We start from the raw sequence: 25,246 nt of genomic DNA on the forward strand, positions 1-25,246 counted from the left end.
CGAAGAACAATTAGGACAGCTAATGTGGAGGAACACGATGAAATACAAGCACAGTTGTAAGCTGGGTGTGAAGTTGCACAGAGCCTTGGAAGGAAGGAGGAGGAGCTGGAAAGACACATGAGGGATTTGAGAGGGAGCAGTGGGGTTAGAGAGTCAGGGAAGCCTAAATCTGTGTTTTAAGCCAGACTCTGTGTAAGAAACCCATTTAGTATAGCATCCAAGTGCCAATTGTATATGGAAAGAGGAAAACAGCAACACATTCTCTCTTCATCCCCTTTCCTAAACCTCATAGAGCAGAGGTGGGCAAACTATGGCCCGCGGGACTGTCCTGCCTGACCCTTGAGCTCCTGGACGGGGAGGCTAGCCCCCAGCCCCTCCACTTCTGTGCCCTCTCCCCCAGCCATGCTGCCAGCACTCTGGCCAGCCGCTCCTGCTCGGCAGTGGGGCTGGCTCCAGCTGGGGGGCGGGGCTGCGAGCTCCTGCTGCTCTGACCAGCATGGTAAGTGGGTGGCGGGGGAGGGGGGTAGAGGTCAGGGGATAGGGGGCGGTTGGATGTGGAGGAGGTTAGGGCCCGGTCAGGGGCTGGGGAACGGGGGGGTTGGATAGGCGTGGGGGCGGGGGGGTTGGACAGGGGCCTGTCAGGGGGCTGGGGGTTGGACAGGTGTCAGGGCAGTCAGGGGATGGGGGGTTGGATGGGGGGTGGAATACCAGGGGGTGGTGGTTAGGGGTGGGGGGTCCCAAGAGGGGGCGGTCAGGGGACAAGGAGCAGGGGGGGGGTTGGATGGGTTGGGGGTTCTGAGGGCGGATGGGGGCGCGGGCCAGGCTGTTTGGGGAGGCACAGCCTCCCCTACCTAGCCCTCCATACAGTTTCACAACCCCAATGTGGCCCTCGGCCCAAAAAGTTTGCCCCTCCCTGTCATTGAGGTATGAAGGAAAAACTATGAGGCCGGCAGACAAATGGACAAAAGAGCACTTGCAGCTTAAAAAGACACACGGACAGAAGGGAGCCAGCAGCGGTACCTACCTGAGCTGTAGCTATCTGTAGATGATTGAGAGATGGAACGGGACAGAGAACGGCGACCGATTTTCGTTGGGCGCTTGTTAAATTCTTGCTTTTGGTCAGCAAACTGGATCTGTTAAGAAAGAACTCCAGTTACATGTGGTATAAAAAAATCCACTGCCTGACAGAGTAGTTGCCTAACAGCCTCAAAGACTACACCGGAGAGGGGCTACTTGCATTATTTCAGTGGAGACTGAGTAGCAGTTTCTATTATATAATTGGGGGTGTTAATTTGGGCCTATCTTAGCACACATGGTATAAGCCCATTTGTCCTCCACAAACACTTCAAACTCACGTTTCAATCACTTTTACCAACAGGCGCACTAGTTAGAAGAATAAAGACATTTCTGTTCCAGTAACTAAAGTGCTTTTTCTAAAACTGAAAACAGTGCAGATTATTAATCATAAAGGGGGCCCTCAGAAATCTGTAGAACTGAAGTGAAGGTTATTTTATCAACAGCAGACCTGACAAGAAATATGGAGAGCATGAGATGCTAGATACCTGCTGTGCAAAAGACCAAAGGTAGAACTAAGCAACCCTCATAGCAATACATCATACACTGGATTATTTAAGATTTGCCATAGAGGATGTGGCTATCATAATTCTGGGGGTGATGCTTGGAGAAACACCCAGCCTTTTGACTGCCTGGAAAGTTGGCATATCTGTATAAATGTGGTTGCTACAAAGTCAAAAAGGAGGACAAAGTAATAGCTGGATCACACAATAAAGTTGGTTTCAGAGTAGCAGCCGTGTTAGTCTGTATTCGCAAAAAGAAAAGGAGGACTTGTGGCACCTTAGAGACTAACCAATTTATTTGAGCATAAGCTTTCGTGAGCTACAGCATCCGATGAAGTGAGCTGTAGCTCATGAAAGCTTATGCTCAAATAAATTGGTTAGTCTCTAAGGTGCCACAAGTACTCCTTTTCTTTTTACAATAAAGTTGAGATCACTTCATCTTCTCTAGGGTAGAACATGACAGCTGTTTAACAGTGTACAGGAAACTCTATGTAACAGGTCAAAAAGTGAAGGACACCACTTGCAGCTGAAAATGCCATAGGAAATTTACTTTGGCAAACTGTAATTATCCAAATTGGAATTTGGCCAGGAGACTGATGCTAACACTCCTACAAACAATAAGAACGGCGATACTGGGCCAGACCAAAGGTCCATCAAGCCCAGTATCCTGTCCTCTGACAGTGGCCAATGGCAGGTGCCCCAAAGGGAATGAACAGACAGGTTATCACCAAGTGATCCATGCCCTGTCACCCAATCCAAGCTTCTGGCAAACAGGGGCTAGGGACACCATTCCTGCCCATCGTGGCTAATAGCTACTGGTGGACCTATCTTCCATGAATCTATCTAGCTCCCTTTTGAAACCTGTTATAGTATTGGCCTTCACAACACCCTCTGGCAAGGAGTCCCAGAGGTTGACAGTGCGTTGTGTGAAAAAATACTTTCTTGTGTTTGTTTTAAACCTGCTACCTACTAATTTCATTTGGTGGCCCCTTGTTCTTGTATTATGAGGAGTAAATAACACTTCCTTATTTACTTTCTCTATACCACTCATGATTTTATGGACCTCTATCATATCCCCCCTTAGTCGCCTCTTTTCCAAGCTGAAAAGTCCCAGTCTTATTACTCTCTCCTCATATGGAAGCTGTTCTATACCCCTAATCATTTTTGTTGCCCTTTTCCAAACCTTTTCCAATTTCAATATATCTTTTTTGAGAAGGGGAGACCACATCTGCATACAGTATTCAAAGTGTGGGTGTACCATGGATTTATATAGAGGCAATATGATATTTTCTGTCTTATAATCTATCCCTTTCTTGATGATTCCCAACATTCTATTCACTTTTTTGACTGTCGCTGCACACTGAGTGGATGATCTCAGAAAACTATACACAAGGACTCCAAGATCTCTTTCTTGAGCGGTAACAGCTAATTTAGACTCCATTATTGTATATGTATAATTAGGATTGTGTTTTCCAATGTGCATTACTTTGCATTTATCAACATTAAATTTCATTTGCCATTTTGTTGCCCAGTGCTCTAGTAATGAATGTAGTATAAATACATCACGGCAGGGCTCTGTATTTACCCTCTCCCAATGATTAGATATGCTCAGTTAACTAATAAAATGATGGGAAGGGGGCAGTAACTCCCAACCTGCAGACTTAGTCTGGGATCTGAGAATCAAGCTGAGTTCTTTCCATATCAGGCATCACCATCAATAATCAAAATCCTACAGGCCAAGATAGGCTCTTGACAGCACCTTGGCAACCCTATTAACTTCAATGGGTTTGCATAAAACTGACTGAAGATGGAAAATAATTCTACTACACTGCACAGAAAAGCTTAGTCTCCAGTTCATTCTCCTAGAGTTGTCTTGACTCTGCCAGGCTAACAGAAATCAAAACTTATTTTTAGTTCATAAAGTCAGCAGATCTGTTCTGAAAGCGTGTAGCAGACAGAGCTGCGAAGGTGGTGCCCGTTTTATATAGACACCGTGTAGAGTAAAGACACACTTAGCACCCTTACTTACAGAAGAGGCTCATTGTCATCCTCTGCCAATGTGCTTCAACCCTTTCATGGATGTTACCTCCCGAGGAACACTGGAGGGGTGGGCGATGGGGAGTTTTTATTCCACCCTTGATCTCTGCTGAAACGGACAGTAAGAGGGCCAAATATAAGGTGGCTTTGTGATGTGGCCATTTGCCTAATAGGGACTGACTGAAACCCCATTCCACACAGATGTTGGATAGTAATAGCTACCAAACAGGACCAGATTTTTTTTTACTGGCGAGCTACCAGTGAAAGCTCCATTGCCCGCTGCCTATCCCCAGACCCTTCAAGTCCCTATAAAGGCATATCTTATAACTTTCAACAAAAGATTCTTTATTAAATAGAAGTTCAGTTCATTAAGAAAAACACAGAAGTAATTTGAACTTCTCATATTCCTAACTACACTTCTCTAGCAACCTTTCACCCAAAGATCACAAGGCACTCTGCAAGCACTGAGCTAACATCTGAGGTAGGGACTCATGTTTTAACAAACGGAGAAACTAAAGATATGAATTTATCTGACTCGTGCAAGGTTACACAGCAAGCCAGTGGCAGCATCAAGGATAGACGGTAGGCAGTCTACTTTCAGTCCTTCCCTGCTCTAACCACTATTACTATGCTGCAATTCAGCAAACATTTCAGCGCACACGTCTATTAGTCACAGATAAATTCACTTCCAATGTCTGAATTTTTATGCTAGCTAATTTTAAGCATTGATCCAAAGTCTTTTGTGCGTGTGTGCTAATGTGTTAGAACTCTCCCAGTGAAACTGGTAATAACTCTTCACTTGATAATTAAGAACAATGGGCCAGATTCTTTGCTGGTGTAAATTGGCAAAGCTCCATTGACTTCACTGGAATCAATCTGCTCCAACAGAGGATCTGGCTCAATAAGTGTTAAGTATTTACACCTTCAGAACACTGTCAAACCATTAATTGTGATTATTAACCTCTTAGGATATTTTAAGTAGTTGGTTCTGTTTAGAGATTTCTCCTACCTGCCTGGAACTTGATTCCTTTCTGGGAGCAGCTCAAATTCAAGCACAGTAGCTTAAGCAGCAATGCTCTACATTGCCACAAGGGAGTGCTAAATTTACAGTCCTGATGTCTCACTCCTTGCACTAGCAAGTGCAGGGAAGCAGCACTACATCACTAAAAGTGACTCTGTCCAATTTAATAGGGATATTGACTATGTCAGTCTAGACCATGTCATCCAGAACATGGCCATGACATGAAGCCTGGTAAGCAGGTAGGGATTATTGGAGCTGATTCGGTGATACCTCAAGTCTCCGGCAGGAATTCAGAGAACTGTTTTGGAACTTTGGCAAGGTCATTGGGCTAATAAAATTAGTATGCTGCAATCATGGCTATGGAAGAAAGGATTGCAAGAAGGTTTGCAACAGCAACCCAGGGTTTTCCTCTGATAATCCTAAAGCTGGTATTGCCTAGAATACTCAATCAACAATAAAATGTTACTGAACACCAGACAACAAACAGAAAAAGGCAAGTGGTCACTCAAATTAAGGTGAGAATCAGGAGTTGCACATCCAGCCTTCAAACAGCTCTACTCCTTGTGAAACGGATTCTACGCACAATGGTATACACATGCCCTTTTCTAAGAATGCTGTTTTTCTACAAGAATGCTCTTTTCATTTAAACAGATCCCTCAATTAGTAGAAGAGCTTTACCCCACCAGATTATTGGCATAAAATGATGCTCTAGGAAAAGTTAGATATGCTGGAAGGCTAACAAGGATGAATAACTCTTCTTGCAGAATTCAGAAAAAAAAGCAACATTCTGTTAATATTCCCCTGCATCATCTGTTAAGGGATTTTCCATGCAAATGCTGTAAAAAGTGCAATAATATTTAGCATTTATATAGCATGTATAGAGATTTCAAATAACTTTTTTCCAAAGTAACACAGGAATGTGACTTGCCCAAGTTCACAGAATAAACCAGTGACCAAGTTACGCAGAACTAGAACCCAGGTCATGTTACTACCACATCTCAGCTCTAACCACAGGAATGCCAACTCAAGCCAAGAGTGAGTAATTAAAACAGGGCACTGAACCCCAAGACACGGCACTTACATACCAAACCAACAGCAGCACTATATATAGCAATGATATGCCTTCCCAGTCGTGTTTTTAACTAGCATAATATTTCACTAAGTCCCTCTGATGAAACTATATCCTTCCACTCTCATTCACAGTCCTGTGTAGGTCAATAACTGGAATTTGGTTTCTATAGGACAATTACTATAACCAGCTCAGTCTGGTTGTACATTATATACATATTTCTTATGTATATGTATACACACAGTATGATGGTGATACACACATACATACACCATCATACTGTGTGTGGGTGTGTGTATATGTAAAATTTTTTTATAATGGTACAATTTCTAGATCAGGACTGCAGTTCAGAATTGGAATCTCTGCAACAGAAATATGCCCTACCTAGAAATGTAAGAATTGAGATCTTTAAACTTCATTTATTGTCAGACCAAAATTCTCATTTAAAATTCTATTAATTCACACCTGTCCTCCACAAGGCTAAGTCCTCCACAAGGCTAAGCTACCCCAAAAAGAGCTGTTTTCCTGCTGCACCCGAGACAAGCTACCACCATAACCTGTAATCAAGACTCTCCCTTGCTACTTGACACCAACAAAAGCAAGGATACTGATTACATGTAGAACCTGTTTAGACCAAGAAACAAAAGTCCCTCTGAAGGTAACAATCAATTTCCCATGAGAGTTAGTTTTCAGGTGATAAATTCTAAGACCCTTAAAAAAGACAAACACTTGGATTTAGGAGACTGACCTGCTTCGACTATCTGTGGCTATATATACACTGCTTCTAACAGCCATATAGATCTTTGGCAGGATGAAATGATTCAGGCTGGAATTCATGCCAGAGCCACAAGGGTTAATGATTTCTAAATGCAGGTGCATGCTCACTTCTTTTTAAAGAAGTGAGATACAGCTCCCCTCTTCCCGGGGAAGTTGCCCAGGAGCTCCAATTTAAGACCAGCTCTGCACAGATTTACAAAGCTCAATAGCAAGTATGGCCATCAGAAGTTCTGGTTTTCACATGCTGGTTTGCCCCATCCAACCTCCCAGCTCCAGATTTCCACTATACCTTCCCACAGGCATGATCTGAAGAGAAACGACAGAACGTCTCTAAAATCAGCAGTTCAACTAAAAGCTGTGACACTTAAACCCCGATTCCTGAGAGGAAACAGCCAAACAAAGATGCGTTCTCTGGAGATTATGCTTCATTTACACCAGGTGAAGGGGCTTAGTCGATACCAAAAGTAAGTGACTGGGGAGAAAGAAACAATTGTACTTTGTTCTAGAAAGTCTACAGTATGGTACCTAAAGGCTGCCCTCACCTGGGCTTTAATCCCTGAATCGCCATTCACATGGTACTTCTTCTTGTTCGGCATAGCGTTATTATCTACAGCTCTTCTGCAATCCTTCCAGTCCAGTGTAGTTGCTGGCCATTCATTTATACCTCCAGCATCAGAAATCCTGCCTGCTCTGGTTTCAAGTCTCTATTCTGTTGTGCAGGGAGGAGGGCAGGTAAGGAGAGGGCTACACTTGCCTGGGTTTCCAGCTCCCCCTCCAACGGCCCATTTGGCAGGGAAGAACCCCGAGACTGAATGAGGCATTTCTGCTAGCATCTCACAAACAAGTCACAGCATTTTCCCTTTTTTGTTTTACATTGAGTGACAAAATGTTTCCCGACCTCTCCCCCATTAGCAGCGGTTTCTAACATGGCCTGACTTGTGTGTGCATAACAATCGCTTACTTATCTAACCAGTACATTTTCTTGCTTGCTATAATTAACTTGCTAATTAGGCTCTTTTTCAACTTGGGTCCTCCCCCACCTCCCTTTCCCAATGTCAGATGATTACATTAACAGAGCCTCATTAGAACAAAATTAACTCACGGGCAACTAAAACAATGAAGGCATTTGTTGGGTTGGTAAATGTTTTTCAAATGATGCCAACCCCCCATGGCAGCAAGCGCAGAGCTCTCTGTCCTTGGAAGAGTCAAGCCCTTTCAGAACACAGGGTCACTTGCGGGAATGACAAGACTAACACCTACCTCTTCGGACTACCTCTTTCTCCATATTACAGATACCTCCCAATGCAGGAGAGGGGAAAAGGAGAAGAAGGGACAAGATAGGCACAAAAAGGCACTGGCAAAGAGCACTCATACTAGTGTAGCTCAGAGGGCACAGCTTTGTTACACATTTGCTAAGCAAGGACTGCCTCATTTGTAATAGAAGACTTGAAATGAGGCAGACTTTTATTTCTTACTTACTGGGTCAGATCATCATTCCACAGCTCGCTACTCTGAGCTGTTCACAGAACAATTTTGTCCCTTCTGGATGGGCTCAAGGCAATCTGCTACAGTGCTCAAGGCAGGGTTACTACAGAACTTCAATGTGTTTGTCCAGAACATTTTATACTGGGAGAGTCATAGTACATAATTGGATTAACTAATGGCAAAGTCTAAACAAGTGTGGCAAAATACAGTGAGTTTTCCACCTCCCCCCCCCCATCCTATGCTATCACCAAACACTCCACTGAGTCACAATAATGGGAATTTGCTCTTCTATAGCACATTTCATCAGAGGATTTCAAAGCACTTAAACAGTATGAATCACAGCATCCCTGGGAGGTAAGGACATAAAGAATCCCCATTTATAAGTGAGGAAACAAATATTCCCTGTCTCACAAACATGATCTACAGTAGAGATGGGAATAGAACCCAAGCATCCTAGCTTTAAGCATTAGACAACGCTCCACCACTATGAAATTTGGGTGTCATAATCTTCAGTTTCATTCATTGCTGTAAGTCAACTAATGTAGTTCTGGAGTGAAAAGTTACAGCTGTTTAATAGGACAAAGCAACACCACCCCACAGCTTATGACAAAGTGAAGAAATAGATTACATTCAATTGAAAATGCACAGAGGATTTGAGAAGCGCAAAACTATTACTCCAAATGGAAATTGCCAGGACATTGGGATTAACACCACTGCTGCATCTCAGGCTAGTTCTTCATGGCAACAGAGGTGTGTTTTTACTATCTTACTGTAAAATCCTAGAGAAGACAGTTTTTTAACTTGACGTAGCTATTCAAGTTAAGCCATAAGTGGAGGGTATAAGGTTGACCTCCATTAAAGAGAGTGAAGTCAAAATTACCTGTGCCTCGTCTCCACTAAGATTTTACATCAAGAAAACTAACTCGAACAGCTCTTTCAATGTAAAAAACACTCTCCCAGTGAAAAGAGAGCCTAAGGCACCAAAGCTTAACAGACTATATAACCTATAAAGAAACTACTTAACAACTTGTCAGGAAAAAAGGTTGCAACACGCTTGTTCTTTGACGAGGTTAAAACGTAGAGAACCACATTCAGTCCTACTGAAGTCCAGTGCTGTACCACAGTTTGAGAACATGGTTAACACATATTTTGAATCATCTGAGCTACAAAGATTAAAGTGCCTTTAACAGTGCAATGTGCAGGAGGTCAGACTAGATGATCATGATGGTTCCTTCTGATCTTAAAGTCTGAGTCTGTAAGTATAGGGGTTGTAATCTGGTCTTCCAACAATGTTAACATGGCCACATTGTGTGTATGGAGTATTTTCTATTCCTGTTTGCTTTGTTAATTGTAAGTCTTAATATACTTATTATAGTATACCCATAAAAAACAGTAAGTAATATACAGAGGGGAATGCTGCAGGAAGAACTAACTTTGGAAATGTCTTGAGTGCTTGATTTTGGAAACAGCACTTGCAGGAATGCTCACTTTTTTCACTTAAAATCTCTAGTTTCTTTTAAGGAACAAAGGAAAAGAAACGGGGGCTACCGATTTTGTGCAGCCTACAAGTTCATGGGGATTTGCTAATGGAGCTTGTAAATTCCTTGCTCACAGCAAATGGACTTGTAGAAATAAAACAGGGCAAGCGCTAAATTACTCTACAGCTAATCAGAATGAAATGATCAGTAAGATCTCGATACATACCAATTTAGATGTTTCACAGTCTCGCCTTTATTTTGTTATTCCTGTGAGAAACAAGGTGATAAGAATGTCTCTTTCCAATGGGAAAATTCTCAGCCTCTCAGAACACCCAACTGGGTTAAGTGATTTTACTCAAACTTCCCAAAAAGTTCCATCGAGAAGACAAACTTAAGGCAGAGAACAAGTAACTATCATCCAAAAATAGTTTAGAAAGTTACAAGGCTGTAAAAATAACAGGATTAAAATGGAAACTGTTTGGCAATCTCACCTATAGTGAAAAGAAAAGGAGTACTTGTGGCACCTTAGAGACTAACCAATTTATTTGAGCATGAGCTTTCGTGAGCTACAGCTCACTTCATCAGATGTTGTAGCTCACGAAAGCTCATGCTCAAATAAATTGGTTAGTCTCTAAGGTGCCACAAGTACTCCTTTTCTTTTTGCGAATACAGACTAACACGGCTGTTACTCTGAAACCTGTCACCTATAGTGGTTATGACCAGCCTGAATTATGATAATACTTTGCCCTTTATAGCACTTCCTATCAGAGGATCTCAAAGTGCTTTACTTAATGCTCCCAGTGTTCCCATGAGGAAGGTATTACCCTATTAACAGATGGAAAAATGGAGGTACAGACAGGTATGCAACTTGCCAAAGCTCATAATGTGCAGAGACTGGAATTGAACCCAGGACTCCTAGCCCTCTGAAAACTCTGCTTTAACCACTAGACTTGTGAAAAGTCCCCAGCCAACTAAGATCTCATAATTTTTCATGAAAGGAAAACCACATGACTGCAACAACACACAATACCCTGGTTACCAGGAGAGATGCTTTATATCCTGTTACACTTTCCTGCATGAAATCAGAGATGTGCGTATGGATGCCTGGTGCTAATAGCTGAGACACCTCCAAAACACACAGAACTGGCTTGCTGAGGTAGACACAATGCTTTTCCCTCCACTGTGACACAAACTCACTCCTTGCTTAGTGACAACAGCTGCCTAGCACAAAATGAGCTGTAAAATGTGAAGGTTAAGTTACTTCAGTTAACTTGTAACCCTGCCTCCTTCAACTATGTTCAAAAGACTTATGATTCATATCCTTTTTGAGGAGGGAGCTGTACAAGTGTTTCAAACTTTCTCATGCCTTAAATTAATGTGTAATCCTGACAACTCTACTTGTTGAGCCAAGGCCTATGCTAAAGCTTTAAGTGTTTAAGATTCCAGCCCTACAGCTAAAATGTCACATGGATTCTAACTCAGTAGATTAACGTGTAAATTTTAACCTTTTGCACTTCTGAAGCACAATTTGAACTTCTCCCAATAATGCATCTTATTATCCAGACATCTTGCAGTTGCCACGTCATTTGCTCTCTGGGAGGCCATAGGCATCCATCTAGAGCAGAGGTCCCCAAAGTGTGGGGACCACCCCACTAGAGGGGTATGGAGGACCATCCAGGGGGGCACAGCAGGGCCCAGGCCAGCCCCCCTGGGGGCAGAGAGGGAGCGCCATCCAGCCCCTTCCCGCCCCCAGATCTATTCTGGTTCAGCCCCCAGCCATGTCCCCGGCTCCTGGCCCCGTCCCTAGCCTTGGCCGCTGACCGCGGCTCCGTTCCTAGCCCGGGGCCAAGGCTGGAGGCAAGGCCAGGAGTGGAGCTCCTGCCCCCACTGCAGCCCGGCTGCAGCGATGCTCCCACCCCCAGCTGCGACACCGGCTCCCGGCTCCACGTGCGCCTGGCCCCATCCACAGCCGTGGCTCTGTTCCCAGCCCAGGGCCGAGGCTGGGGGCAAGGCCGGGAGTGGAGCCACATCTGGCCATGGGCCCAGCTGCCCCCACCGCAGCCTGGCTGTGGCTCCTTCTGCCCCTGCCCCCAGATATGGCCCTGGCCCAACCCCACCTGCAGCCCTAGCTTTGATCCCCTTACTTCTCCCCCCAGCCATGGCCCCGCTCCCGGCCCCAGCTCGGGGGTGGGGGAAGAGCATGTGGATAGAGGTATGGTGGGGGGGACCCGCAACCCTCAAAAGTTTGAGGACTGCTGATCTATAGTATTTCTAGTGTACCTAGAATCTCAGTGCAGTGATAAATGAAATGCAAATAAAATATTAGACCACTGCCTAGAATAGTACAAACTCCAGCTTGAAAGTTGAGTATATTCTACCACTTCACAGGAGACCCGGGATGGAGGTTGAATTTGGTTCTCAGACCTCTTGGATATCAGTGCCAACAGGGAGGTTGAATCGTGGTATATTTCAATCAAGCCCACCCTCACACCCAGTGGCTTGCTCAGACTACCTCTTGCCCAAAGAGGTCCTAGCAGACGAGGAGAACTTTCACACTTGGATGCCAGGAAAATCCCTTCCCCTCACTGCCATTCCTAGGCTTCTTCACTAAAAAACTTCCCACCATGGCCAAATTGATACAGCTCTACTGGTGGAAGTGCTAATGGAGACAAGACTCCAAGCAGATACTAGAATTTTATCACTATGATCATATACCTGTTCAGAGCAGGCTTATGTACCACAGGTAAAAATGCTGCCATCTGATAGTCCCTGGTCTATATTACTGCTACCACCATAGCAACCGTGTTTGGAAGTGCGCTGGTGGGAAATTTTTAATAAAACAGCTTTGTGTGGACAAGGCCAAAGAGAGACTGGGATGACGAACTACAAAAACTTTTACAAATGGAGAAAATAGTTCCCCAAACTTGTTACCAGGTCTGTTTGTAGCGGCACTGTGACAGCTGAGGCCAAGTGGCAAGGTTCTTTCCATATTATTTCAAGTTGCTCAGGTAACAAAAGGGGGCTTTGTCTTCTCCAGTATAAAATCGTAAGATCATAGAAGTTAGAGAGGAAAACACCTGTTGGGTCCTCTAGGCAGGATACATTTCCCCCAACAGTGAATGCATTTGATGTTGAAATGATACTACACTTGATCTTAGTCACAGGCCCAAAACCAGCAAGTTTTTCCACTTGTTTTGAAAGTGGTGGTGAAGTTCCTTTAATGCGCTTGCTACAGGCCATCTGCATGCGTTGCCCGGGCATCTCTGCTCTTTGGACCCATATAGACACTATTCAACACAGACTAGAAAGGAACAGCCTTTTCCCAGAGCAATGAGTTCCGTGAAGTGAAACCGGTTCCCTCTGTGTACTCTGAGCTATTACCATGTCTTCAACATGAAACTGCTGAATTTTCAGAAAGAATCCATTTGCCTGGTGTTGCTGGTGTCTCACCAGCATTACCACTGCACTGAGCATGTTTTTTTGCTGAAAACAAATAAGGGAACTTTTGCTGAATTTTAAAGGGCAGATCTGAAAATCCAATACTTGATTTTACAATTGCCGCAGGTCCCCAGCAGTACTTCTGATCCCGACCACACTGGGGTTAGAATCACATGAGCCACAACTGCATTTAAACAGGGTTTTTGCTAGCAGGATTCTTCTACCAAAATTTCCCTAGATTGGTGTGGACAGGGATTTGCTTAAGGCCAGTATTTAGACTAAGCTATAGGTTACCTGAGAGGTTATCTGCAATTAAGTCATGGAGGCCGCAGAAGTCCTGGAATCCATGACTTCCAGAGACCTCTGTGACTTCAGCTCATGGTGGCTGGAAGCTGCAGGGTCCCCCTGCTGCACACGGTGGCTGGTGGGGGGTACCGTGAGGCTCCCAGTTGCTGAGGGCAGCAGGGGCCCCTGGAGCTCCGAGACATGGGTGACTCCAAACCGAGCAGCTCCCGGCTGCCACAGGCAGCGGGGGACTTTGAAGCTCCGAGCCTCCACACGTGGTGGAGGCCCCGGAGCTCCGAGCTGGAGCCCCTGCAGCTGCCCAGCCTCCATGGGTGGTGTGGGGACTCTGCAGCTCCCCATTTTGTCAAGGATATTTTTAGTAAAAGTCACGGATGTGTCACGGGCTTCCATGAATATTCTGTGACCCATCCGTGACTTTTACTAAAAATATCTGAGACAAAAACTTAGCCTCATCTATGATACCATCTATGCACAGTCCAGATCTCCGCTTCATTGTAATTTCTACCGTATTGAGGTCACAGTAGTCCCCCAACATAGTTAACATTGGGTTCATTCTCCTCAATCATGTTCTAACCCTATTCCTGTTTTTTTTTTCAGCCCTGTAAAACTTCAAATGTATAGCACAATTCAGGGACACCTACATTACAAGACTGATTTAAATCACGTCAGGAGATTGCTGTGTTGCAACTGATTCCTCCAATGCCGTGAAAGTTATAATGTATGTGGGACCTTAAGCTTGGTTGTTGTACAACCAGTTTAAAATACAGCTTGGCTGACCCATGCGAAAAGGACTAAATGTAGGGTTAGTTAAAAATCAGTGCTTTATCCAATGTGGGGACCTAGGTTAGAACAGTGATTTTTTGTAATCCCCGAACTCCCTGAATCTTAACACCCCACAACTCTGAGAGGAGTAGTAGGTTTGAAATAAAGCACCAAACCAACATGTGAATTTTGCCATTCAGGACAATCTTTATTTATAGTGTGGTTGGACCCATCCACATTGGCTTGGCAAATCACGTTATATCTGGGTTTAGCAGAGTTCAAACTGATTACGCGTGGCTGTTAAACACAACTACAAGCTCTTTGTATATGGGCCTTGTAGCACAGACTCTTTAAAATGTATTTTTTCCAGAAAAAAAACATGTCCAGATAGCAAAGAGAAACTGTTAGAGCCCTGCTAGCAACCATCACATTTAAACTTATTTTTTGCTAGCATGGGTCAGATCCCAGTATGATTACGGCACTTGTTTCTTTGCCCTAAAGATCTAGAAATTATGAATGACCAAACTAAACCTAGTTCATAAACAGAAATCCTGATTTGAAGATATCTGAATCAGTGAAGACACTTCTAAAGTGTCAAATGTTATGCCAAGTTTTATCAATGCTGACCTTCAAATGTAATAACTATTTCCTGACAGTGTGACATAAAATACAAGGTAAACTGGGGTAAAGTACAGTAGAGAATTTCACTCTGTAGAACACCAGCAGGCTGGGGAAAGAAAATGACAGGTTAATAACTACTGTAAAGCTTTTAGTGACTAGCAAAATCTGTAGAGAGACTAATTAACACTGAATTATTCCAGAGGACTAACAAAGTTCAAACCGAACCAGAACAGATCCTCTGAAAAGGTATTTTTATAGCTTTGAGCATTTACATCAGACCAGTTCAAATACTGGGTTTTACCACTGGCTATTTGCAAAGCTTGTTGCTGCAACACATTTTGAAGTACCTGCAGAAACCCAGATCTCTTGCTATAATGCTCTAAAACAAACCAAAGGCCTTCCTTAGGCTCTCTCTACACTGGCAACCGATCGACAAAACTTTTGTCATTCAGAGGTGTTAAAAAAACACTCCCCCAAAAGACACAAGTTTTGTTGACGAAAAGCTCCAGTGTGAGCAGCGCCTGCCGACAAAGCTGCCGCCGCTTGTTGGGGGTGGAAGTTTTTTGTCGGCGGGAGAGCTCACTCCTGTTTCATATTCTCTGTGTATATATAAAGCCTGCTGCAGTTTCCACGATATGCATCTGAAGAAGTGAGCTGTAGCTCACGAAAGCTTATGCTCTAATAAATTGGTTAGTCTCTAAGGTGCCACAAGTCCTCCTTTTCTTTCTGACTTTAATGATTCCCATTCCTGGTAAATTTTATTATACTTGAGTACAATGCAGTAAAATTGAGCCTGGCATAAATCCACCTGACAAAGAGAAAGTCCCTTTAGAAATCCAGTAGTGACCGATTTGCTATGTATTAACTAAAATAACAAACTATACGTCAACTCACCATCCACTCTGGCATGTGGAAAGCAGAGGTACCTGCGCTGCTGTCCCATTTCTCCATAGCTGAGACTTTTCAAGTTTGTTCTGTAGCAAAGGGAATTGCTATTTGGATGTGCAAAAACAAAAAAACAAAAAAACCACACACACTGTACGCGCGCACTCAAACTCGAGAGCCAAACTCCTAGCTTTTCAGGAGCTTCAGTGGCTGCACCCCCTTCCAGCACAGGCCTTCTATTCAAATGAAGCTCATTAGTCAAGTGCTCAGACAGAAGATAGGCAGCTCCAAGGACTGATTCAATGCCTCGTTTCTGTTTGAAACCCTGGGCCAGATGACGCTCTCAAACACAGTTTCTCTTGTGGCTACTTCATACTTTCAGCTGGGCACTGCATGATGCACAAGTAATGAACCCCTCTCTCTACAGACTTTTAGCTCCAGTTGAGTACAGAGTGCATGCCTGGCAACCTTGCTTTTGTGTGTGTGATATCTATCAATGGCCTGCATACGCCCCTAAGAATACGTCACCGAAAATGCTGATACCGTGATCAATAAGGATCAAGGTCAAGAACGCACTTCTATTTTTATAGCTCCTTTTTGTACTGTATTGTAAACATGTGTCTCCTTGAATATAGCTGGACACTTGATAGCATTAAAAGTTCATGTAACTCTGAACAAAATAGCATACGAGTGCCTCTAGCTGCTAAAAATGTACTCCTGGCAAACTAGCAAAACAGTGTATTTAAAATTAACCTCTAAGTGCCACAATTTTGTATAGAACACAGTAAATATTGTTTTTAAAGAATATATGCATTTATCAGACTCAGGGAAAAGCAGTGGAGTGTATTTACTTGTCCACAGCTCCCTCTGCTGGGTACCATGCACACCCCTCTTTTTGGAACTAGCTGAAAAACAGGTACTGTATAAACATCTAGCTGAAATGAACGATTATAAAGTGTTCTCATGTTCAGAAGAGTTATGGGGTCCAATGTTTGTTCATTCCACATTAAACTTGCTCAGTTCACAAGTAAAATTATGGCTTTGTGATCTGCTAATGCTGCACACTCAGCATGGGGTTTCTAAATTAAGTTGGGTCTTTCTGGTTCACTCACTACCAACATTTAAGATTCTGCAATCAGAATTTAGTGAAGAATCTATCTTCAATGCACAAACTAGAAAAGAATCCAGCTCATTATTCTGTAGCTGCATCGGTTCTGCAGGAGTAAAAAGTAGTAAAAACTTTCATCATTACAGTCTGGAGAGCCATGTCTGATTACACACAAAACAGATGTTAGAATAAGGTGTCAAACAACAGCACATTAATATTTTATCTGTTATTGGCTTTTTATAAAAGAGAAATTTTATATAACAATGGCAATCTGGACTAACTAGCTAATCTTCTTACAGAAGTTAGTTTTCCAATTATAAGCTCCAAATTCCACCCTAAAGAAACCGATCCCCTTGAAAATTTCCATGCCATTTCTCATTCAGAGAGATTTATTTCTGGGAAACCCCCCAAAAAAGAGGTTTAAAGTTATGACGGTTGACTTTTTCTCATCTCTGAATTTTTGAACAATTTCCTAAGGTTTTTTTTGGCACATCATCTCCAAAATGGCTCACACTACAAACTTACAAATGTGTTTTAGCATTGCTGATAAATGTCTTCCAGTGTTTGAACACATATTAGTATTCCAACAGCATACTTCCATAACAGAACAAAACAACGGGGCAATGTTAAGGTTGGATGGGAGCTGCAAATTGGTGGGGGGGGTGTTAGTGAATGATTATATGGCAGTGGAAACCTGGCTGGATATCTTTACTGTTCATACAGAGTTTAATGTGGATTTTTTTTATTTGATAGGTATAGAATTTTTGTAAATAAAGTAATGGGGGGCGGTGCCACCTTGAATCCACTGAAATGCTGTCAAATTTAGCTCTTCTATAACAAAGTTTTTTGTTTGTTAACAATACCTTAAGACAACTGGACAGCACTCTGGCTTCTCTCTTTCTCAGAGATATCGACAGCTTCCCCTGCATGCCTCTTAGAAGTACCATGCAAGAGGATGAATACAGCACTTCACACTTATTCATTCCTCTCTCTTCCATCCTGCCCTCATCAGAGGGTATTTGGCTTCTGAAACCACCTTTTCTTAATTTTGCATTGAAAAGCTCACCTAAATGCCTGGGACAGTGTCCTGTAATCTACAGTAGTTTTCCTCTCCTATCCTCCTAGTGTACCAACAAATTTTGAATGCCAAAGGTTTGGAGTTGCCAGGTACTAGCTGAGACAGGGTCATCTGAGGCTAGGGGATAAAACTGAAACCCAAGCCGAGCATCTAGTATGTTTTGGACAAAGAGTTCTAACGAAATAGGGACAAATTCAATGCTGGGGTAAGCAGGGACAACTCCACGGAACTGGATGTAATCCTAATATGTCAGTGGTGAATCTGGCCCATAGACTAGATCAGGGGTCTCAAACATGCGGCCCGCGGGGTTATTTTCTGCAGCCCGCCAGCTCCCCGCGGCTCCCACGCCCCCAGTGCTTACCTAGAGCAGCTCTGGCCCGGCGCGCACTGGGGGCAGGGCAGGCTCCCTGCCTACCTGCCCCGCGCCGCTCCTGAGGGAGCGGGGGCACAGGGGTCTGTGTGTTGCCCTTGCTTCCAGGCACCGCCCCCCACTGCTCCCATTGGCCGGGAATGGGGAACTGTGACCAATGGGAGGTTCCGGGGAGGTACCTGGAGGAGTGGCCAGGGAATTAAGAATTAAGGAAGAATTAAGCACTATGAGAATTAAGGAAACCCTGTTCTGACAAGTCTTGAGGAGCACCCTGTGTATGAAGGGGAACGGCGGGAACACGTACAACAGGTGACCCAACCATGACAAGTGAAAGGCATCCACGATGGAGCCTGGGCTGTGGTTCAGGAAGGAGCAGAATCTCTGGCACTTCCTTTTGCCCCACCTCTGGAAAATTGAGTGAGTGATGTCCCATCTGAGGGACCACTCGTGTCCATGGAACGAGCAACTGAGGTGGTCTGCCAGCTTGTTCTGCACCCCCGGAAAATGCGACACCTGCAGGTGTATGGAGTGGGCAATACAAAAGTCCGACAGCACGAGGGCTTCCCGACAGAGGGGAGAGGAACGAGCACCACCCTGTTTGTTTATATAGAACATCGCTGCGGTATTGTCTGTGAGCAGCAATACACACATGCCCTGCAGACCGGCCTGAAACACTTGGCATGCCAGGCGAACTGCCCTCAGCTCCATCACGTTGATGTGCAGCGATAGCTCTGCATGGAACCAGAGGCCCTGGGTTCTGATATTGCCCAGATGCACTCCCCAACCGAGTGTGGCCAAGGGAAAGCGTGGGGTGGGGTTTTGCGAAGGGTACTCCCGCACAAACCAGCTGAGGTTGCAGCCACCATTGGAGAGAGTGGAGAACTTGAGGCGTGAGGGTCACGATTGAGTCCGATGGGTCCCTGCCTGGTCTGTGCACCTGCGCTAACCATGTCTGGTGCGCCATCCTTGTGCGCATCTTCAAAAGTTGGGCTTGGGGCTGGGGGGCTGTTTGGTTGAACCCTGACCTTGGCCCGAGGAGGATTGTGGGGGGAGTTTCCTGTTATTTCTGCTCCTCCTCCTAGGTGGATCCCACCTAGAGGGTCCTGGGTAGAAACAGGACGGGGGCTGAGGTCTAAAGGGCTTTCTCTGAGGCTCTGGGGTGTGTAGCCCCAGAGACTTCAGAGTTGCCCACGAGTCCTTCAGGCTATGCAGGCACGTGTCCGTATTTTGAGCAAACAGGCCCTCACAGTCAAAGGGGAGGTCCTGAATTGTATTTTGGACCTCAGGTGGGATCACTGAAACCTGAAGCCATGCACTCCGCCTCATAGCAATGGCGGTGGCCATGGTTCTAGCCGCAGAGTTCGTTGCGTCCATGGCTGCCTAGAGGACGGTCCTAGAGACCACTCTACCCTCCTCAAGGAGCGCATCGAACTCCCTGCGAGAATCAGCTGGGATTAACTCCTGGAATTTAGCCAACGAGCTCCAGGAATTGAAAGTGTAACAGCTAAGCACTGCCTGCTGATTTGCTACCCGAAGCTGGAGCCCCCCAGTCAAATAGACTTTACAGCCAAAGAGATCCAGCTTCTTGGCATCATGTGACTTAGGTGCGGGGCCTGGTTGACCCTGCCGCTCCTTGTGGTTTGCCGCATCAACCACCAGAGTCCCCAGTTGGGGGTGAGTAAACAGATGCTCATAGCCCTTTTGTGGCACAAAGTAGCGTCTCTCGACCCCTTTAGCCGTTGGTGGTAATAGAGACCAGGGTTTGCCAGAGCACCTTCGTGGTGTTCTGAATTGTGCTTATGAGGGGCAAAGCTACCCTGGAAGGATCCTCGGGGGTGAGGATGTCCACTATCGGACCTGAGTCCTCCATAACCTCCTCTGCCTGGAGGTTGAGGTTGACTGCTACCCTCCTAAGCAGGTCCTGGTGGCCTTGGTATCCACTGGTGGTAGAGTGGTGGAGGTGCCCGCCACCGCCTGGTCCGGCGAAGAGGAGGAAGAAGTTCCCAGGACAGGGTCTTCCTGCTCCTCGGGTTCTCTGGAGGCCGAGTCAGGTACTTTGGAGCACCCCGTGACCGGAGGTTCAGGGAGAGGAGAGGCCGTGCTTGACTGTGGCCACTCAACAGCCCTGTCCCGTAAGGGATCCTCAGGGGCCCCAGGGGTGTGGCGTGCCATTGACGTCGCTGATGGAGGGGCACCGGGGGCCGATACCATCAACACTGGCCTAGATCCCTGACCTTGAGCCTGGTGGTAGGCCCGAGGGGGGTCCAAAAAGGCCATTGCACTGGGCCCTGCCACTGCAGTGGCCAAGTGGCGACTCGTGCCGATTATTCCACCAACCTACGGTGCCGAGACCGGGAGTGGCTGCATCGGGACACAGACAATTCCACGTCTGACTCTGACAAGTATTCTGTACCTGACCATAGGGGAGTGGAGCCCGACGGTGCCAGGGAATGGTACCAGGGAGATGGAGATTGGCGCCGCAACATCATGGGCTTCCCCCGATGACGAATCAACGGCGGCGCTGCCGCCAGAGCCACCGACACCATTGGTGCCGCCACCGGTGCCACCATTGGGGTGGGAGGGATAGCTCAGTGGTTTGAGCATTGGCTTGCTAACCCCAGGGTTGTGAGTTCAATCCTTGAAGAGGGATCTGGGGCAAAAATTGGGGATTGGTCCTGCTTTGAGCAGGGGGTTGGACTAGATGACCTCCTGAGGTCCCTTCCAACCCTGAGATTCTATGATTCTATGATCGGTGTTGCGGCCAGTGTTGTAATCGCCCGCGATGCTGTGCACGACGCCACAATCGGTGCCATCGCCGTCACTACTGGCGGTGCTTGAGTTTGCGGGGCCAGGTACTGAGCCGTCATATCAATGAGGTCTCGAGCCGCCTCATATGCGTCTGGAGTGGAGAAGAGATCAAGCTCTTCCTCCAAATCGTCATGGGTAGGAGAGACTGTTCTCGCCGGACTCAACGGCTCTGCACCTGGGGCCAGAGTCAACCATGCCGGTTCTGAGGGACCAGACCTAGGGTGTCCCGCCAGAGGACGCATCCCTCTGGAATCCCCCCTCGGCTTCCTGCCCAGGGAACGTCCCCTGTCTGGTTTCTTTTTCTTACGCGGCACTGGAGACTGTGAATGGTGCCGCTGTGAGGCACTGGCCTTGCGGGCTGGGAAGCAGTGCCAGTGCTCCCTGGTGGAGTCCTTCCTCGGTGCCGGGACATCCCGCACCGAGGGTGCCGGCATCGGCTCAGGCTGTGGCTGAAGGGCCGACTCCATCAAGAGGAGCTTCAGGCGATAGTCCTGCTCCCTCTTAGTCCTGGGTCTGAAATAGGGCACTTATCTGTCTGATGGCCCTCCCCGAGGCACTTGAGACAGGTGGCATGCGGATTCTTGTTGGCATAGGTTTTGCACACCTCTCACATGCTTTAAACCCCTGCGACCGAGGCATGCCCCGGAACCAGGGAGAGTAGAACGGGGGGGAAACCCCCTGAAGTACGTAAACTAATCTAATCTACAACTATTAACTACTCACAAACAACTATGTACACTAGAAACCAGGGAACCACTAGGTAAGGAACTTGCAAAGCAAGAGACTAAGCTGTTCCAATGACCATCACGGGCGGTAAGAAGGAACTGAGCAGGTGCTGGGTTGGCAGCGACATATATGCACCGCCATGAAGGCGCCACTCTAGGGGTCTCCACAGCCGACCCGACGGGTTCCGCTAGGGAAAAGCTTCCGGCGAACGTGCACGCAGCGTGCACACACACCTACTGGAATGCACACGAGCAATCACTCGAAGAAGAACCAGTGCTTCTAGCCCTGCGAACACCTGCAGCTATTTCTCAAACTAACGCTCTCTCATTAGCCTTCAGAAGATTTAATTGGAAACTGATAATTGATTGCTCCTCTCAAACAGTGAAACAAAAAGCATCGGTTGAAAAGTTTAAAAAGAAATTAATTTTTAAAAGTCACTTGCGGGCTGACTATATGGATTAGTAACTCCACTAAGGAAGTCAGTATTATTCCACTGTGCTCAACAAGCTAATGAAATATTAATTCAAAGAATTCTGAATCTGCTGCAAATCTTGACTTCTGCAATCATCACGTTTTTGAATCATTAGTATCTGGTGTGTGTTTTTATATATTCTTGTACTCACAGAAAATATAACTCACGTAAAAACATCATACTTGGAAAATACTTCCAATATCAAATGAAATAAAATGGATTACTTCCAAGCCTTGTTAGGCTAAGATCTTTGTGCCAGGAACTTCATCTCCACATCTGTCTGTAAAGCACACAGAACACATTTTAAGCTAAATAAAAATAGTTCTACCACCATTTTCTTGCATGCTGGACCTACTAAACTTGCATTGCTTCCTATACCCTTATTTTAGCCGAGGAAAGGCATCCCATGATAGGAAAAGGCAGATAATGAATCCTGGTCCCCTAGATATCCTAAAAAAAAAATCAGACCTTGAAATCTATAAGAAATGAACTGGTCTTAGTCCAGTTCCTACTGCAACATATCATAAATGATCACCACAAAATAGGTACCATCTTAGACAGCGTGAGCAAGCAGTTCAGTATGTTGGCAAAACTCCCATTGACTTCAAGGAGGGAGTTTTACCTGTTTAATGTACTGCAGGAGCCCACAGAGTAAAAGGAACAGAATGAGTAAGAATGCACCATGTTCCTCTTGCCCCGGGTCAAGGATAAGGCATTCAAAAGAAACTTGCCCTGCTACAGAACTATTCTGTGGATAGAGAGCTCCAGTATCCAGGACTCTTAATTTAGCATCTTTCATGAGTGAAATTCACCCCTGTGCAGAGAGCTACCACAAGCCCTAAAGTGCACAAGAAACATCACTTTCTTTGTCACTCTGATCATCAGAAAGATGCCGAACCATATTCAATAAATAGCTCCCTCAGTTAAATGAGCCTTGGACTAGCAGAACAGCTGAAGGCTTTAAAAACATTTGGTAAACAAAATTTAAACAGAGAGGTGAAATGCTCACTGGGAAGGACACCCAAGGACAGGCTTTCTCCTAGTAGTAACAAGTTTGAGAGAGGAGAGGAAAAGTGATTCCAAAGCCTTATGTAAATAGAGCTTTAGAGCCCGCTTTAATAAACGCTTTCCCTGAAACCACAGAGGAAGCCACGGCCTGAAAAATTAGAAATATTAAGAGGTCTCTGCTGGAGCTCATAGAAATTCTTGGCTCTACAGAATAACGGATCCAATCTCTGTTGAAAACTTGAATAAAACTTAATGACAGACAGAGTCTCTTCAGTAGAACAACCAAACAAGGCAAGCCTCAGTAAGAGATGTTTGGCAATTAAACAAGAAGGAAGTTTAACGTGAGAAGACAGGCAGTGAAAACTCTACATGGACACTAGGGGGTGCTGAGAGTCTGCAGAACAACAGCATTTATTCCTTATTTAATACATTCAACTTGATGGTTGCAAAAAAACTTCCAATTTACACCTTTCTGTGGGAAGTCTGGCGTTAGGGGACAGCAAGCTGGGCAACTGCCTGGGGCCCCATGCCACAGTGGTCCTTGCAAAGCTACAGAGCTCAGACTCCAGCTTCAGCCCCAGGTGGGAGGGCTCAGGGCCTGGGGCTTCAGCCCTATGCAGTGGGGCTTCAGCTTTCTATCCTGGGCCCCAGCAAGTCTAATGCTGGCCTTGCTTGGCAGCCCCCCTGAAACCTGCTCATGGGCCCCCAGGGGGCCCTGGTCCCCTGGTTGAGAACCACTGTCTTACAGCATACAGCTCCACTTGGAGACATTTATCATTATGAACAGCACTGCTTTAATGAGAGAAAGGAGAAAATTAATAAGGGCTCCCTCAAAAGAAGGCCATTACTCTGGTGCCAATGTACAAAATGAAGCAGGAGTGGGAAACTTAGTACCCACTGTGCCAACTTTAGAACGAGCCTGCATTATTTCTATTCAACAGATGAGATCCCAGGAAAGAGTACATTAAATGCTCAAACGCACACATTGTTTTCCCACCTGTTTGAGCAAGGTATTTGCTGTTAAATGGACTGGAACCCTATTACATATTTACTTTTAAATAAGTACTTTCAGTGTTTGTAAATTAATGATCTCCATGTATGCCATACCAGTTCCAAGCTCTTTGGGACATTGTGGGTGAGGGCCTAGCTCAGAGAGCAACCTTCTTTAGGTGGGAAGCCTGAATGGCAACACTTTTCACAGAAAGTCCCACTTTACGTGATCCTGCTAATGGTGAGTTTGAGAGTCTATGTAAGACATTCCAGTAACTAAAATACTTAAAAGAAGTGCAGCAATTGCTTGCAAGAATGCGTATGCAGGAGAATACAGAATGGATTTTCTCTGTCTGTAGAGTCCTCTGCAGTTCATCCTCTGGACTCAGAAGGCCCACCACTAAACACAGTGGGGTTCAGCATAAGGAAATGCCTTCTACCGGTGCCAAAGACTTCCTCAATTAGACGAGCTGCTGAGCTAATGAACAGTTACATTTAGAAAATTAATTCTATTATAACTGAATAAATAAATAAATGATAAAGCCCCCACCTAGCTCTCCTGCAGTGCTTTTCATCCATAGATCTTCTAGCACTTTACATAGGAGATAAATATCATTCCCATTTTACAGATGGGAAACTGAGGCACAAAGGTGAAGTGGTTTCCCCAATGTCACCCAGCAAGCCAATGGAAGAGCCAGGAATTAGAATCCATGTCTCTTAAGCCCCAGTCCAGCTAGCCCTACAATTAATGCATTTTGATAAATTACTAAAATCCTAGGAAGTACAACAGAAATTCGTATGATTGGTTTGTCTATATATTCATCTTAAATACTTCATGACAATGAGTTTATAGACCAAGTCCAAATGCCCAATGAAAATCTAGGGGATCTAAGCGTATGTCACCTTTCCAGGGACATAGAGCATAGCCTATAACTTCTACTCACCAAAAAGGGCATTCAAACTCACCTTCCACCCATTCAAAACACTCTAACAAAATGATTTCAGAGGCGGAAAGAGGGCTAGACACAAAAGCTGCACCTCTCTAACTGGTATAGTTAAAGCAGCATAACTGGATGGAATTATATCAGTATAAAGGTGTTTATATCTGTGTAGTTTAGTCCCATATAGGAAGGGGAATAAGCTATGCTAGTATAACTACTCTGGTATAAGACAGTTTTATAACAATTTATCCACATTCGCATTACGGGTTGTACCAATGTAAGCATTTCA

At 45.2% G+C, this 25,246-nt stretch overlaps 1 protein-coding gene across 7 annotated transcripts in view; it reads right to left on the bottom strand.

The window, feature by feature from the left end:
• Positions 1 to 25,246, bottom strand: part of AHCYL2 (adenosylhomocysteinase like 2) — a 493,940-nt gene that overhangs the window by 60,601 nt on the left and 408,093 nt on the right. For 3 of the 7 annotated variants that reach the window (XM_078851199.1, XM_073328941.2, XM_073328940.2), the window contains one exon: positions 1,025 to 1,133. In XM_078851199.1, the coding sequence (XP_078707325.1) occupies positions 1,025 to 1,133 (109 nt within the window). Of the gene's footprint in view, positions 1 to 1,024; positions 1,134 to 7,023; positions 7,372 to 15,465; positions 15,884 to 25,246 lie in introns of those variants that run through there. The other 4 variants (XM_073328946.2, XM_073328943.2, XM_073328942.2 and 1 more) reach the window with 3 other exon arrangements.

Source organism: Lepidochelys kempii, chromosome 1 (assembly GCF_965140285.1).
Source record: "Lepidochelys kempii isolate rLepKem1 chromosome 1, rLepKem1.hap1, whole genome shotgun sequence".
Taxonomy (NCBI): Eukaryota; Metazoa; Chordata; order Testudines; family Cheloniidae; genus Lepidochelys; species Lepidochelys kempii.